At 47.3% G+C, this 17,719-nt stretch overlaps 1 protein-coding gene across 5 annotated transcripts in view; it reads left to right on the top strand.

The window, feature by feature from the left end:
• The first annotated feature begins 6,092 nt into the window (after positions 1–6,092).
• mrps18a (mitochondrial ribosomal protein S18A) overlaps positions 6,093–17,719 on the top strand; it is a 93,996-nt gene continuing 82,369 nt past the window's right edge. For 4 of the 5 annotated variants that reach the window (XR_015754767.1, XM_087984105.1, XM_087984086.1 and 1 more), the window contains exons 1-2: positions 6,093–6,284; positions 14,863–14,894. Coding sequence is in view for 4 of the 5 variants with exons in the window: in XM_087984105.1 (XP_087840231.1) it covers positions 6,119–6,284; positions 14,863–14,894 (198 nt within the window). In the remaining variant the exon portion in view is untranslated. The remainder of the gene's footprint in view (positions 6,285–14,862; positions 14,895–17,719) is intronic. The other variant, XM_043687258.2, reaches the window with a different exon arrangement.

The following is a 17,719-nucleotide window of genomic DNA, read 5'->3' as shown; positions in this document are numbered from 1 at the left end:
TTCTCGAAGATTGAGACACCCATGAGTGTATGAGCGGGGGATGAAATGTGGCCCTTAAAATCCATATTGAAATCCCTCTATTGCCTAGCTTAGTCATCTCCTCAAATCCCTCATTCCTCCAAGGTATCTATGCTCCTCTAATTCTGACCCTGCGTTCTCCCAATTACTGGCTGCTGTCTCATGTCACTTGAGATTCTCAGAGTTCCAGTTTAAAAACTCCTCCCTACACCTCCACATCTCTCTTTTTCGCTTTCCTCTTCAAGACATTCCACAAATACTAGCTCTTTGACCAAACTTTTCATCATCTAACCTATTGTGGCTCGGTGTTGTATGTCAATTTACAATGCTCCTATAAAGCATCTTGAGATCTTTCATTATGTTAAAGGCATTATCTAAATTGTTGCTGTTCCCTCATGATCATAATACCTCAATTCTGGTACCATTTTAGTATCTTTCTTTTGTACCTTCTGCAATGACTATATTTTCTTTTCTTTCCAGAACTATTCAGTGTTCAAAATATGCTTTGAAAGTATTCCTTACAAGTTTTACATAACTTTTCTACATTTTAAAAACATTTCTTGTCATGATTTTAAGCGCCGGTTTGCCTAATTGGTCTTATGGTCTTATTAGTCTGCACCGCTACTTTTCGTAAGTTGCCCCTCAACTAAAATTCAACAAACAGATTATCTGCATATTATCACAATACTGTTTGTGAGATCTTGCTATGTGGCAATTGGCGACTACCTTTCCAAAGGTAACAACAATTCGCAACGACTTTGTTGGCTGAAGGACACTTTGGGACACTGAGAATATGAGAAAGATACAAGTTTTCTTCATGGGACTCCAGTGCTTTCCTTAGCCTTTGACTCATAGCGATCTTTGAAGTGATGTTGCAAGCTCATTCACCTGACAAAGGACAGGCAACATCATATCATTGTCAGGCCCATCCAATTCTTGAGAATTAGGCTCACACTGTCAGTAACTCGCGATGAAGACCGTTGCCTGTTATTCTTTGAAAACAATGTCATATTTATTATTAACTGTGAAGGCAAGGTCAGTACATATACCTCCTAGTTAATGTTCATTGTTGAAATTGAACACACTGCTCAGAACAGTGTGGCATGTCCACAAGGACTCTTACTCTTTATAGGTGCACCATAGAAAGCATCCTACCTGGATGCATCACAACATAGAATGGCAACTATTTTTCCCAAGACCCCAAGAAACTACAAAGAGTTGTGAACACAGCCCAGTCCATCACGTAAATCAACCTTCCTTCCATTAACTCCATCTATACTTCCTGCTGCTTCAGGAAAGCAACCAACATCATCAAAGATCCCTCCCACTCCGATTATACTCTCTTCCACTTTCTTCCATTGGGCAGAAGATAAAGAATTTTCTATACATGTACAAACAGATTCAAGTACAGCTTTTTCCCTGCTGTTACTGCTGAATGGGCCTGACAAATTTTAAATGTAATGTTGATCTCACTGTCTGTGCACTTCTCGTCAGCCATAACATTACATTCCTTGCTCTGGCATGGATTGAGGATTGGCTGTCTGACAGAAGGCAGAGAGTTGGGATAAAAGGTTCTTTTTCAGAATGGCAGCTGGTGACAAGCGGTGTCCCGCAGGGTTCAGTGTTGGGGCCGCAGCTGTTCACTTTATATGTTAGTGATCTGGATGAAGAAACTGGGAGCATTCTGGCGAAGTCCGCCGATGATACGAAGTTAGCTGGACAGGCAGGTAGTTCTGAGAAGCTGGTGAGGCTACAGAAAGTTTGGCACAACATCGTGGGCCGAAGGGCCTGTTCTGTGCTGTATTGTTCTTTGTTCTAAAGATTTAGGAGAATGGTCCAGGAAATGGCTGATGAAATTCAATGTGAGCAAATGTGAGGTCTTGCACTTTGGAAAAAAGAACACAGGCATGGACTATTTTATAAATGGTGAGAAATAGCCAAAGTACAAAGGGATCTGGGAGTGCTAGTGCAGGATTCTCTAAAGGTTAACTTGCAGGTTGAGTCCGTGGTTACGAAAACAAATGTAATGCTGTCATTTATCTCAAGAGGGTTGGAATGTAAAAGCAGTGATGTGCTACTGAGACTTTATAAGGCTCTGGTTAGGCCCCATTTAGAATACTGTGTCCAGTTTTGGGCCCCACACCTCAGGAAGGACATACTGGCATTGGAGCGTGTCCAGCAGAGATTCACACGGATGACCCCTGGAACAGTCGGACAAACATACGATGAACAGCTGAGGATCCTGGGATTGTACTCATTAGAGTTTAGAAGGTTGAGGGGAGATCTAATAGAAACTTACAAGATAATACAAGATGGCTTAGAAAGGGTGGATGCTGGGAAGTTGTTTCCATTAAGCAGGGAGACTAGGACCCGTGGGTACATCCTTAGAATTAGAGGGGGTCAATTTAGAACGGAACTGAGGAGAGATTTCTTCAGCCAGAGAGTGGTGGGCCTGTGGAATTCAATGCACGGAACGCAGTGGAGGCCGGGACATTAAATGTCTTCAAGGCAGAGATTGATAAATTCTTGATCCCGCAAGGACTTAAGGGCTACGGGGAGAGTGCGGGTAAGTGGAGCTGAAATGAGCCAAATGACCTGACTTCTACTCCTTTTTCTATGGTCTTCTTATGGTTTTATGCTCTATTACCCTAATGCCCATTCTATGGTATGACCTGCCTGTACTGTACACAAAACAAAATGTTTCGCTGTATCTAGGTGCATGTGACAATAATAAATCAAATCAAATCAAATCAAATCAGATCAAATCAATAGTGAGGTTGACAATAAAGTATCTGCACTCCCCAAACTTTGGCCTTTTTGGTATCCTCAGTTTTGGATTCTTCATATTTAGCGTGAAGAGCGTGCTGAATGAACCATAACCCAAATCACACAAGTTTACAGAACAGAAGGAGGCCATTCGGTCTATTCTGTTTCAGCTCTTCAAAAGAACATTGTTGCCTTGTATTATCCATCATTGCCCTGTCTGGTCGCCCAGTTATAGGAAGGATATTATGAAGATGGAAAGGGTTCAGATGAAATTTACCAGGATGTTGCCGGGTATGGAAGGTTTGAGTTATAAAGAAAGGCTGGATGGACTGGGACTTTCACTGGAGTGTAGGAGGTTATAGAAGTTTATAAAATAATGAGGGCATGGATACAGTTAATAATAGTCATCTTTTCCCTAGGAAGGGGTATTTCAAGACTAGGGGCACATTTTTAAGAGTTTTCAAAATAGGGCAACTTTTTTACATAGCGGGTGGTTCGTGAACCTCATGAAGAAGTGGTGGATGCGGGTATAATTACAATGTTTCAAAGACATTTGGATAAGTCCATGAATAGGAAAGCTTTGGAGGGATATGGGCCAGGAGCAGGCAGGTGGGACTAGTTTAGTTTGGCATGGACTCGTTGGACCGAAGGGTCAGTTTCCATGCCGTATAACTCTTTCATTCTACCAAAATCTTGCTGTTTCCTCATACCCTTGTACACTATTTCTATCTAAATCGATTGGCATTTAGAAGAATGTGAGGTGATCTAATTGAAGCCTATAAGACCCTGAGGTGACTTGATAGAGTAAACGCTCAGAGGATGTTTCCTTTTATAGATGTTACTAGAAGTGGTTGACGCAGTTTAAGATCTCTCTTTTAATACAGATTTGAGAGGAATTTTAATTCTCTAACACCATTGTTGCAGGTGGAATTCTCTTCCCCAGTCAGCAGTGGAGGTTGGGTCATTGAATTTATTTATGCTGAGTTCTGCAGACTTTTGCTAGACTAGGGAGTCAAGGATGCAGACAGGAAAATGCAATGGGACCAGAATCATTTTGGTTGAGATTTCTTTTTGGTGGAGCAGTTTTGAAGGACCAAATGATCTACTCCTGCTCCTAAGCTCTTAGCTCTGAAATTCCCTCCCTAAAGCTCCCCTTCTATCTTGCCTCCTTAAAACCAATCTCTTTGATCAAACTTTCAGCCATCTGTTCAAATACTTACTAAAGTACGACACATTACCTTTTAATTGATAACACTCCTGTGGAGCATCTTGAAATGTTTTATTGTAGTAAAGATGGTGAATAAATAAAAGTTGATCTTACATATAAGCAACATCCAGGTATGCATTTGGTGTAAATTATTGTGCTGATAGGTTTATAGCCTGTATAAATTGTTGCATAAAATGTTTTCTGATTTTAGCAGAACTTGAAATATTTGCATTGCAAACCTACACAATTGATACAATTGGAATTCCTCAGCATCTTCACATAATCCAGTTTTTTAAAGACCGTACACAAAATGCTAATTCCTTTATTTCTTTTCAGGGGACTCCTGTCCTTTATTTCTTTTCAGGGGACTCCTGCTTTGACGCACTTCCCAACTGAATTGAATTTATTGTCACGTGTACCGAGGCACAGGGATAAGCTTTGTCTTGCGAGCAGTACAGGCAGATCACAGAGTTAAGTAGCATAGATAAGTAAATAATAGGTAAACAGCGGCAAAACAAAAACACAGGTACAGGCGAATGCTATGCGTTTGTGAGTCCATTCAGTATTCTAACAACAATAGGGTAGAAACTGTTTTGAAACCGGCTGGTGCATGTGTTCAGGCTTCTGTACCTTCTTCCTGATGTTAGAGGTTGTAGATAAACATTGCCAGGGTGGGATGGATCTTTGAGAATGCTGGCGGCCTTTCTTTGACAGCGGGTCTGGTAGATGAATTCTGTAGATGGGAGGTTGGCCTTTGTGATTGTCAGGGCCGAGTTCACCACTCTCTGTAACTGTCTCCGATCTTGAATGGTACAGTTACCATACCAGGTAGTGATACGTCCAAACAGAATGCCCTCGATGGTGCACATATAAAAGTTGGTAAGGGTATTCACAGTCATGCCAAATTTCCTCACCTGCCTGAGGAAGAGACGTTGTTGGGCCTTTGTTACCAGTGTGTCCACATGAACAGTCCACGAAAGCTTGTTGTGGATGGCCACTTGACACTCTCCACTCGCGGTTAATGTGTAGGGGGGCATGAATAACATTCCACTGAAAGTCAATAATGAGTTCCTTGGTATTGCCTGCATTGAGAGCTAGGTTGTTCTCAGTGCACCAATTTTATAGGACTTCCACCTCTCGTCTGTAGTCTGTTTTGTCGCCATCTGAGATTCGACCGACTATGGTGGTGTCATCAGCGAACTTATAAATGGCATTAGTCTGGTATTTGGTGACACAGTCATGGGTATACAGTGAGTACAGAAGGGGGCTGAGTACACACCCAGGGGGGCTCCGATGTTGAGTGTTAGTGAGGATGAAATATTGTTCCCAATCTTCACCGATTGTGGCCTGATGGTCAGAAAACTGAGAATCCAGTTGCAGAGAGTGCAGCTTAGTCTGAGATCACTAAGTTTAGTAATCAGTCTCGAGGGGATAATAGTGTTGAAGGCAGAACTGTAGTCAATGAGTAGTATTCTCAGTCTCGAGGGGATAATAGTGTTGAAGGCTGAACTGTAGTCAATGAGTAGGATTCTTATGTAGCTGTTCTTGGTGGCAAGGTGTTCTAGGGAGGAGTGAAGGGCAAGTGATATGGCATCTGGCATGGATCTGTTGGTCTGATAGGCAAATTGGAGTGGGTCAAGAGTAGTGGGGAGGCTGGAGTTGATTAATGCCATGAACAGCCTTTCAAAGCACGTCATGACCACCAAAGTTAGGGCCACTGGGCAGTAGTCATTGAGACATGCTGCATGAGCCTTCACAGGCACAGGGCCAAAAAAAATGGTTCTGAGCAGATTGAATGCATTAAGAAGGAGGAAATAAATAAAAGTTGAAAATTCTTTTTCCACACAATGTTGGATTTAATGACCAGTGAATAAACAGATTACAAAGTAATTTGGGACTCTTGTGGTTTGGCATGTTTCATTATTTCAGCAACGGAAAGCAAGGTTTATTGCAACTAATTTTGAAGTTAAGAAATGTGACCTTTTGAGAGAGGTGATTATTGAAAGTTTGTACAACTCTGTGGCTGCACAGCTGCAGGAGATGACAAGAGGAGCTGGGATTGATTGACAGCTCGAACCGGAACCGGAAGTGCCCCGCGGTTCACTCCCCCCGCCCCGGGGTTGGAAGATGGCGGCGGCGCCGGGATTGATGTCGGTTTGCCGGACCCTTCACGCTTCATCTTTCTGGCTGTGCGGACGGCGCCTATTACCGGACTTGGTGGGTGGAAGGCGGCTGGAGCTCAGGCCGGCTCCGGCGGGGCTGGTGGCCGTGCAGGCCCGAGGCCTGAGGGAAAGTGAGTCACTCACACGCCCCCCCCTCCCACTCCCCCTCCCCCTCCCACCCCCATCTCCCCCCATCCCCCCGCATCACCCTCCCACCCCCCCCCATCCCCCCTCCCCACCACCCCATCCCCCCTCCCCACCCCCCACCCCCCCATCACCCACCCATCACCCACCCCCCCATCACCCATCTCCCCTCCCCATCACCCCCATCCCCATCCCCACACACACATCTCCCCATCACCCATCCCCCCATCACCCATCCCCCCCCATCACCCATCCCCCCCATCACCCATCCCCCCATCACCCATCCCCCCATCACCCATCCCCCCATCACCCATCCCCCCCATCACCCATCCCCCCATCACCCATCCCCCCATCACCCATCCCCCCATCACCCATCCCCCCCATCACCCATCCCCCCCATCACCCATCCCCCCCATCACCCATCCCCCCCATCACCCATCCCCCCCATCACCCATCCCCCCCATCACCCATCCCCCCCATCACCCATCCCCCCCATCACCCATCCCCCCCATCACCCATCCCCCCCATCACCCATCCCCCCATCACCCATCCCCCCCATCACCCATCCCCCCCATCACCCATCCCCCCCATCCCCCCCATCACCCATCCCCCCCATCACCCATCCCCCCCATCACCCATCCCCCCATCACCCATCTCCCCCCATCACCCATCCCCCCATCACCCATCCCCCCATCACCCATCCCCCCATCACCCATCCCCCCATCACCCATCCCCCCATCACCCATCCCCCCATCACCCATCCCCCCATCACCCATCCCCCCATCACCCATCCCCCCATCACCCATCCCCCCATCACCCATCCCCCCATCACCCATCCCCCCATCACCCATCCCCCCATCACCCATCCCCCCATCACCCATCCCCCCATCACCCATCCCCCCATCACCCATCCCCCCATCACCCATCCCCCCATCACCCATCCCCCCATCACCCATCCCCCCATCACCCATCCCCCCATCACCCATCCCCCCATCACCCATCCCCCCATCACCCATCCCCCCATCACCCATCCCCCCATCACCCATCCCCCCATCACCCATCCCCCCATCACCCATCCCCCCATCACCCATCCCCCCATCACCCATCCCCCCATCACCCATCCCCCCATCACCCATCCCCCCATCACCCATCCCCCCATCACCCATCCCCCCATCACCCATCCCCCCATCACCCATCCCCCCATCACCCATCCCCCCATCACCCATCCCCCCATCACCCATCCCCCCATCACCCATCCCCCCATCACCCATCCCCCCATCACCCATCCCCCCATCACCCATCCCCCCATCACCCATCCCCCCATCACCCATCCCCCCATCACCCATCCCCCCATCACCCATCCCCCCATCACCCATCCCCCCATCACCCATCCCCCCATCACCCATCCCCCCATCACCCATCCCCCCATCACCCATCCCCCCATCACCCATCCCCCCATCACCCATCCCCCCATCACCCATCCCCCCATCACCCATCCCCCCATCACCCATCCCCCCATCACCCATCCCCCCCATCACCCATCCCCCCATCACCCATCCCCCCATCACCCATCCCCCCATCACCCATCCCCCCATCACCCATCCCCCCATCACCCATCCCCCCATCACCCATCCCCCCATCACCCATCCCCCCATCACCCATCCCCCCATCACCCATCCCCCCATCACCCATCCCCCCATCACCCATCCCCCCATCACCCATCCCCCCATCACCCATCCCCCCATCACCCATCCCCCCATCACCCATCCCCCCATCACCCATCCCCCCATCACCCATCCCCCCATCACCCATCCCCCCCACCCCCATCCCCCCCACCCCCATCCCCCCCACCCCCCCCCCACCCCCACCCCACCCCCACCCCCACCCCCATCCCCCCATCACCCCCATCCCCCCATCCCCCCATCACCCCCATCCCCCCATCACCCCCATCCCCCCATCACCCCCATCCCCCCATCCCCCCATCCCCCCATCACCCCCATCCCCCCATCACCCCCATCCCCCCATCACCCCCATCCCCCCATCACCCCCATCCCCCCATCACCCCCATCCCCCCATCACCCCCATCCCCCCATCCCCCCATCCCCCCACCCCCCCATCACCCCCACCCCCCCATCACCCCCACCCCCCCATCACCCCCACCCCCCCATCACCCCCACCCCCCCATCACCCCCACCCCCCCATCACCCCCACCCCCCCATCACCCCCACCCCCCCATCACCCCCACCCCCCCATCACCCCCACCCCCCCATCACCCCCACCCCCCCATCACTGGAAACATTTTCTCAACATCCACTGTCCAGGCCATTCCGCCCCTTTGGTTGACACAGAAATGTACAGCATGTAAACAGACCCATCGATCTAACTCGTTCATGCTGACCAGAATCCTAAATAAATCTACTCCCATTTGCCAGCGTTTGTCCCATATCCCTCTAAACCCTTTCTATTCATATATCCATCCCTTTAAATGTAGTGAGCGTTTTAAATGCTGTAATTGTACCAACCTCCACTACTTCCTTTGGCAGCTCGTTCCATACACACATCACCCTCTGTGTGAAAAAATTACCCCAAAAATCCCTTTGAAAACTTTCCCCTCTTACCTTTAACCTATGCTCTCTGGTTTTGGACTCCCCCATTCCAGGGAAAAGACCTGAGCTACTCACCCTATCCATACTCCTCTTGATTTCATAAACCTCTAAGGGTATACCTCTGGTCTCCCACGCTCCAGTGAAAATTGCCTTAGCCTATTTAGCTTCTCCCCATAGTTCAAACCCTCTCGTGCTGGCAACATCCTTGTAAATCTTTTTGCACCTTCTCAAGTTTCATAACATCCTTCCTTTGGCAGAGAGACCAGAATTGCACGCAGTATTCCAAAAGTGACCCCACCAATAGCCTGAACCATCGCAGCATTGCATCCCAACTCCTATACTCCGTGTTCTGCTTTTGAATTGCTTTTTGAAGGGTCGTGTTTGTTGTGATGTAGGAAATGCAGCAGCCATTTAGGGTTCAGCTGCCTCCCACAAGAAGCAACATGGTAAACCTAATGTTTCCTCTAAGCCTTGGGGCGATGCACTACCCTGATGGTCTCTGTGCTGATTGGTAAGCCGATGTCGGTCGTAGCAGTGAATTCAGGTTTTGGATGAAGCTGTAGCTCAGGCTGGCCTAGGAGGTCTGCGCCTGGATTGAAAAAGCGAATAAATGTTTTAACTGATCGTTCACTGTATCTGTGGAATGGAGGAGGTTTGCCAGATTGACACCTGGAAGGAGCGGATTGTCTTCTGAGAATAGACTGGCTTGTTTCCAAAGGAATTTAGCTATGGGAGAGTTGTCTTGTTGGAAATATCGAAGATACTGAATGATCTAGACAAGGTGGATGTGGGAAGGATTTTCATCCTTGTACTTAAGTCCAGAGCTAGAAAACATTGTTTTAAAATGTTTTAAAATGTCCTTGAGGACTGAGAAGAGAATGTTTCCTCTCAGAGTTAGAAGACTTTAGAATGTTCTGTACCTGTATGTGACCATACAAATTCGGAGCAGAAGGTGGCCATTCACTAAGATTATGGCTATTTTATTTGTAACCTCAAATCCACATTTTCACCTGTCCTTATAACCTTTCACCCCCTAAAAAAGAATCTACTGACCTATTGAAAATATTCAAGGCCTCTGCTTCCACCACCTTTCCAGGAAGAATCATAAAGATCTACTGCACAGAACATAGCCCTTTGGCCCATCAGCCTGCACCGGTCAGAAACAACCACCTAAATATTCTATTTCCAATTTCCAGCACTTGGTCCATAGTCTTAGACCATAGGTCCATAAAATATAGGAGCAGAATTAAGCTATTGGGTCTGTTGAGCCACCTCCACCATTTGAACATGGCTAATATATTTCTCAACTCCATTCTCCTGCCTTCTCCCATAATCCTTACCAATTAAGAGCCTATCTATTTCTGTCTTAAAGACATTTAATGACTTGACCTCAACAACCTTCTATGGCAACGAGTTCCACAGATTCACCACCTCCCACCTGTCAAAATTCATGCTCAGCTCAGTTCTGAAGGGTTGTCTCTCACTCTGTCCAGACCTCTCAGTATTTTGTTAGTTCCAATGAGGTCTTGTATGCCTTGGTATTGCAAATGCACATCTAAATACCTCTTAAATGTTGTGAGGGTTTTCTGCCTGTACCACCCATATATGCAGAGAGTTCTAGCTTCTCACCAGCCTCTGGGTGAAAAGATTTTCCCCTCATCCCCTGTAATCCTCCTGTCCTTTACCTTAAATCTATGCCCCCCCCACATCCGATCATTAATCCCTCCATCAAGAGAAATGTTTGTTCCTGTCTATCCTATCTATGCCTATCTCAATTTTATACATCTCAGTCATGTCCCTTCTCAATCTCATCTGCTGTATAAACAACAACCCCAGTCTGTCCACTCTTTCTTCATAACTGAAACTCTCCAGCCTGGGCAGCATCCTGGTAAATCTCCTCTGCACCATCTCTAGTTCTATCACATCTCTCCTATTATGTGGATTCCAGTACTGCACACTGGCCTTACTGGTAATTTGTATAGTTTCAGCTAACCTTTCTGCTCTTAAACTATGTGGATTCCAGTACTGCACACTGGCCTTACTGGTAATTTGTATAGTTTCAGCTAACCTTTCTGCTCTTAAACTTCATACCTCAACTAATAAAGGCAAGCATACTATATGCAGCCTTAACGTTATCAGGTCAGGTAGATAAAGTGGTTAAGAACTGGTGTACATGCACATCAAGATTCCTCTCATCCTTGGTGCTTAGGATTGTACTGTTTAGTATGTATTCCCTTACCCTTGTTTGACTTGCCCAAATGCATCACCTCATTTATCTGGATTAAATTCCATTTGCCAGTGATCAGCCCATCCATACCAACTTTTGTAATCTAAGGCTGTCCTCCTCAGCCATCTAGACTCATTGAGTCTGCTCTGCCATTCAGTGAGATCATCCTCAATTCAAGCTTTGCTCATGAGACAACCAACCTACTGTAGTAAACTGCTGGCTGGCTGCCAACATACTTATATCCTTCCTTAAACGATGCAGGTGACTAATATTATGCACTATTCTCCAGAGGCAGGCTCACTCTGTATAAATGAAGTGAAACCTCCCTGGTTTTGAATCCAATTCCCTTCTGATAAACTATAGCATTCTATTAGCTTTCCGCATTACTTTTTGTACCTGAACACTAACCTTGTGATTCCTGTATGAAAACAGATCCTTCTGTATTTTAGTTCTGCAATCTCTCACCACTTAGGAAATTTGTTTTTTTTATTTTACCTGCCAAATGGGGTATTTTTGCACTTCCCACATTATATTCAATTTGTCACATTTTTGCTCATTTCATTCACTTAACCGATTTGTATCTTTTCATCTCATGTTCTGTTCATATCTTAGTCAGCAAATTTGACAACCATAACTTCTGTCCGTTCATGTAGGTATTTCCTAATCGAACTGTTCATAGATATTACATACCTATGACGCAGTTGCGATTTGATTGCAGGCCTCGTGTCATAAGTAGGGACACTACCACTGCGCCACCATAGCGTTCCCCGTCCCTTCAACTAGATCATTTATAGAGTCATGGAGACATACAGCCCGGAAACAGACCGCCCAAGCCGACCATGTTTCCCAAGCTAAACTAGTCCCACTTGACTGCTTTTGGCCCATATCCCTCTAAGCCTTTCCTAGTCGTGTACCTGTCTAAATGTCTTTTCACTGTTGTAACTTATATAAATTATAAACATTTGAGGTCCCAGCACTGATCCTTGAGGCACACTGCTTATTACACCATGAAAAGACCCATTGATGCCTACTCTCTGCTTCCTGTTAACTAGCCAATCTTCTTTCCATGCCAATAGCCTATCCCCCTCCCCCACACCATGAACTTTGATTTTTAATTTTTTTATATGACACTTTATCAAACACTTTTTGTAAATCTAATTACTGCACATCAACTGGTTACACTTCACCCACAGCATGATATGTCCCAAGGGACTCCCAATACATTACTTAGTTATGATTTCCCTTTCACCACACCATGTTGACTCTACCTTGAAGCTATCCAAAAACCCTACTAAAGCTACTCTACTAATAGATTCTGACATGCCCACCATAACAGATGTTAAGCTAACTGTCCTGTAGTCTCCTGCCTTTTGTTATCTTTTTTGGATGAGGCGATTACACTTGCCATTTTCCATTCTAATTGGATTGCTCCTGCATCAAAGGTTCAACAATGTTTTAATCATCTCAGTAGCTACTTTTAGCCATAGAAAGTCCATCAGGATCTAGGCCTTTGTCAGCCTGCAGCTCAGTACTACTTCCCGAGTGATTCTGATGTCCCTGAGTGCTTTCTCTCTTCCATTTCACAATGTATTGCTGCTTCCAGGATGTTATTTGTGTCCTGTAGACTGATGCAAGATATGAGTTCAGTCATCTGTCATTTCCTTATTTTCATTATTTATTCTCCAGTCACTCTTACTAATACTCTTGCCAAAGCTCACTGTATTAGCTCCTCTAAATATTTAGAGAAGCTCTTACTGTCTATCTTTGTTTCTGGCTAACTTTCTCTCATCTTTTAGTTTGATGCAGTCTTTAACGTGCAACTAGTAGAGTTGAAAAGGGAGAGTCAGTTGATATGGTATATTTGGACTTTCAGACAGTGTTTGAGAAAGTCCTGCATAAGAGATTATTGTGCAAGATTAAAGCGCATAGATTGGGGGAAGTGTATTGAGAAGGATAGAAAACTGGTTGGCAGAGAGGAAACAGAGTAGGAATTAATGGGTCCTTTTCAAATTGGCAGACACCACTAGTGGGGTGCCACAGGGATTGGTGCTGGGACCCCAGCTATTTACAATATATATTACTGATTTGGATGAGGGAACAAAATGTAACATCTCAAAGTTTGCATTTGACATCAATTTGGGTGGCAGGGTGAACTGTGATGAGGATGCAGAGATCCTTCAGCTTGATCTGGACAGGTTGGGTGAGTGGACAAATCATTGGCAGATGCAGTATAATTTGGATAAATGTGAGGTAATTCCCTTTGGAAGCAAAAACAAGAAGGCAGTTTACAACCAGAATGGCTGTAAATAGGGAGAGGGGAATGTGCAGTGGGACCTGGGTGTCCTTGTGCACCAGTTGGTGAAGGTAAGCATGCAGGTGCAGCAGGTGGGAAAGAAGGCAAATGGGATGTTGGCCTTCATTGCAAGAGGTTTCGAGTACAGGAGAAGGGACGCGTTGTTGTAATTATACATGGCCTTGGTGAGGCCACATGTAGAATATTGTGTGCAGTTTTGGTCTCCTTTTCTGAGGAAGGATCCTCTTACTCGCGAGGGAGTGCAGCGAAGGTTAACCAGACTGATTCCAGGGATGGCGGATCTGACATATGAAGAGAGATTGACTAGGTAGGGTTGTTTTCACTGGAGTTCAGATGAGTGAGATGGTGGGGGGGGATCTCAGAGACTCAAAATTCTAACAGGACTAGACAGGGTAGATGCAGGGAGGATGTTCCTGATAGTGGGTGTGTCCAGAACCAGGAATCACAGTCTGAGGATTCGGGGTAGACCAATTTAGGACTGAGATGAGACATTTCTTCACCCAAAGAGTGGAGAGTCTGTGGAATTCATTACCACAGGAAGTAGCTCATGCCAAAACATTGAATGTATTCAAGAGGCGGCTAGATATAGCACTTGGGGCGAATGTGAGCAAAGGTTATTGGGAGAAGGTAGGTTTAGGCTGTTGAGTTGGATGATCAGCCATGATGGTGGTGAATGGCGGAGCAGGCTTAAACAATAGCCTCCTCCTCCTATCTTCCATGTTTCTATGTCTAGTTAACCAGAGAAGCCAGTGGAAGTGGGGTCATTGAATACTTTTAAAGCTGACGTAGATTGATTCCCCCTTGCATAATAAGGTTATCGGGTAGATGGGAATGTGGAATTTGAAACACAGAAATTCAGTCATGATTATTGAATGGTGGAGTATGCTGAAGCAGCCGAATTCCTCCTCCTACTTCGTATGTTCATAGGAAATGGTTGCACAATTAAAAGAAAAGCATGAATGAGAGAGGAACAGAAAGAAGTGCGATCAGGTTGGGTGACACGGGGTGGGAAGAGGCTCTCAGTTGGGCCACATGACCTGTTTCTTTTCTGCTTTCGGCAGGGTTAAGAGTAGTCCAACCATCAGAAATGAGAGACAGGTATGGCTTAACACAAAACTTGAATGGCAGAAAGGAACGGATAAGAAGATCAAGTTGATAAGTTTAAGGGAATGTGTCATTGTGACAAAAGATGCTTTGAAAGTTTTTCTTAATGTTTCAGTTGACATTTCATCTGGAGAGCTTGTGTGTTTAATTTCACTTCATCTTAAAATATAAGACCGTGGTGAAGAGATGGACTTTTGCCTTGGAAATGTGCATCTGATTTACTTTGCCGTTAACAGTTCCTTAATAAGCCTGAAGATTATGATATCACACAGTAGATATTGGTTTTCAAATAATGAATTCTCTTTCCTTTGCAGTTATAAGGGTGCAGGATGGACAGTCCACAACGGTGAGTACAGCTGCCTGAGTGCCTCATCCAGTCTAAAAATGTTGTATCTGCACTGTGCAATGAGTGGACAACCAATCACCATTGACTAGAGTAGCCACTAATCTGTCTGAGTGCAATGTTCAAATTTGTGGAATGAGTTCAGGACATCTTTTTTTCAGTTGAGAGACTTGTTCCATACATGCAGCCTCTGCGTGAAAATGTTGCCCCTTATTAATAGTCCCGAGATAATATCTTTGCTATCTTTCCCTTTTCACCTTAAACTTATGCCCTCGAATTTTGAATTCCCCTACCTTGGGAAAAGACCTTGGCTATTCACCCTATCCATGTTCCTTCATGACTTTCTATTGAACAGCACTTGCTTAATAACCCTAAGTGTGCAAATAATTACATGGACAACCAATTTAGGATTGTTGTACTTGCAGTGTACTGGAAACCACATAGATTAATATGTAGGACTCTAATTTGTAGACAAAAAGAATATGTGCACATATAGGTGATTGCCATGAGAAATAAATCAATCAAATCTGTCTGGTTTATAAATTAAACAAAACTTGACATTTAACTGTCAGCGCTGAAAATGTGTTGCTGGAAAAGCTCAGCAGGTCAGGCAGCATCCAAGGAACAGGAGAATCGATGTTTCGGGCATAAGCCCTTCTTCAGGAATGAGGAAAATGTGTCCAGCAGGCTAAGATAAAAGGTGGGGAGGGGCATTGGAAATGTGATAGGTGGAGGGAGGTCAAGGTGAGGGTGATAGGCCGGAGTGGGGTGGGGGCAGAGAGGTCAGGAAGATGATTGCAGGTTAGGAAGGCGGTGCTGAGTTCGAGGGATTTGACTGAGACAAGGTGGGGGGAGGGGAAATGAGGAAACTGGAGAATTCTGAGTTCATCCCTTGTGGTTGGAGGGTTCCCAGACAGAAGATGAGGCGCTCTTCCTCCAACCGTCGTGTTGCCATGGTCTGGCGATGGAGGAGTCCAAGGACCTGCATGTCCTTGGTGGAGTGGGAGGGGGAGTTAAAGTGTTGGGCTACGGGGTGGTTGGGTTGGTTGGTCCGGGTGTCCCAGAGGTGTTCTCTGAAATGTTCCGCAAGTAGGCGGCCTGTCTCCCCAATATAGAGGAGGCCACATCGGGTGCAGCGGATGCAATAGATGATGTGTGTGGAGGTGCAGGTGAATTTGTGGCGGATATGGAAGTCCCTTGGGGCCTTGGAGGGAAGTAAGGGGGGAAGTGTGGGCGCAAGTTGTGCATTTCTTGCAGTTGCAGGGGAAGGTGCCGGGAGTGGAGGTTGGGTTGGTGGGGGGGTGTGGACCTGACGAGGGAGTCACGGAGGGAGTGGTCTTTTTGGAACGCCGAAAGGGGAGGGGAGGGGAGGGAAATATATCCCTGGTGGTGGGGTCCGTTTGGAGGTGGCGGAAGTGACGGCGGATGATACGTTGTACATGGAGGTTGGTGGGGTGGTAGGTGAGGACCAGTGGGGTTGCCACAGATTCACCTGTACCTCCACACATATCATCTATTGCATCCTTTGCACCCGATGTGGCCTCCTCTATATTGGGGAGACAGGCCGCCGACTTGCGGAGCGTTTCAGAGAACACCTCTGGGACACCCGGACCAACCAACCCAACCACCCTGTAGCTCAACATTTCAATTCCCCCTCCCACTCCACCAAGGATATGCAGGTCTTTGGACTCCTCCATCGTCAGACCACAGTGAAACGACGGTTGGAGGAAGAACGCCTCATCTTCCGGCTAGGAACCCTCCAACCACAAGGGATGAACTCGGATTTCACCAGTTTCCTCATTTCCCCTCCCCCCACCTTGTCTCAGTCAAATCCCTCGAACTCAGCACTGCCTTCCTAACCTGCAATCTTCTTCCCGACCTCTCCGCCCCCACCCCAGTCTGACCTATCACCCTCACCTTGACCTCTTTCCATCTATCACATTTCCGACGCCTCTCCCCCAAGTCCCTCCTCCCTATCTTTTGGACCAACTTTCCTCATTCCTGAAGAAGGGCTAATGCCCGAAACGTCGATTCTCCTGTTCCCTAGATGCTGCCTGACCTGCGCTTTTCCAGCAACACATTTCCACCAGTGGGGTTCTGTCCTGGTGACGGTTGGAGGGGCGGGGCTCAAGGGCAGAGGAGCGGGAAGTGGAAGAGATGCGGTGGAGGGCATCGTCGACTACGTCTGGCGGGAAATTGCGGTCCTTGAAGAAGGAGGCCATCTGGGTTGTACGGTTTTGGAACTGGTCCTCCTGGGAGCAGATGCGGCGGAGACAAAGGAATTGGGAATATTGGATGGCGTTTTTACAGGGGGCAGGGTGGGAGGAGGTGTAGTCTAGGTAGCTGTGGGAGATGAATTTGAGGTCGGGGTGGAAGGTGTTGGTAAAGTGGATGAACTGTTCAACCTCCTCGTGGGAGCACCCCTCCACCTATCGCATTTCCAAAGCCCCTCCCCCAAGTCCCTCCTCCTACCTTTTATCTTAGCCTGCTGGACACACTTTCCTCATTCCTGAAGAAGGGCTTATGCCCGAAATGCGATTCTCCTGTTCCTTGGATGCTGCCTGACCTCCCGCGCTTTTCCAGCAACACATTTTCAGCTCTGATCTCCAGCATCTGCAGCCCTCACTTTCTCTCAAAGATTTAACTGTCAGTCACCGTTTACTAGTGGATTATCTTTTACTGATGAGAGACCAGTTGCTGACCATTCAGCACATCCTCTGTGATTGAAATAAATGTTGTCCTCCCTTTGGTGATTTCTGTGAATTGTCCTAATGAGTGCAAATTGAAAAGCTTCAACAAAATTTGTCTCCTTTGAGCATTATGGGGAG

Source organism: Chiloscyllium plagiosum, unplaced genomic scaffold (assembly GCF_037043375.1).
Source record: "Chiloscyllium plagiosum isolate Xiang-an unplaced genomic scaffold, Cpla_swu_hap1 HiC_scaffold_3, whole genome shotgun sequence".
In the NCBI taxonomy this organism is placed as follows: Eukaryota; Metazoa; Chordata; class Chondrichthyes; order Orectolobiformes; family Hemiscylliidae; genus Chiloscyllium; species Chiloscyllium plagiosum.
This window is presented reverse-complemented; position numbering and strand designations above follow the sequence as displayed.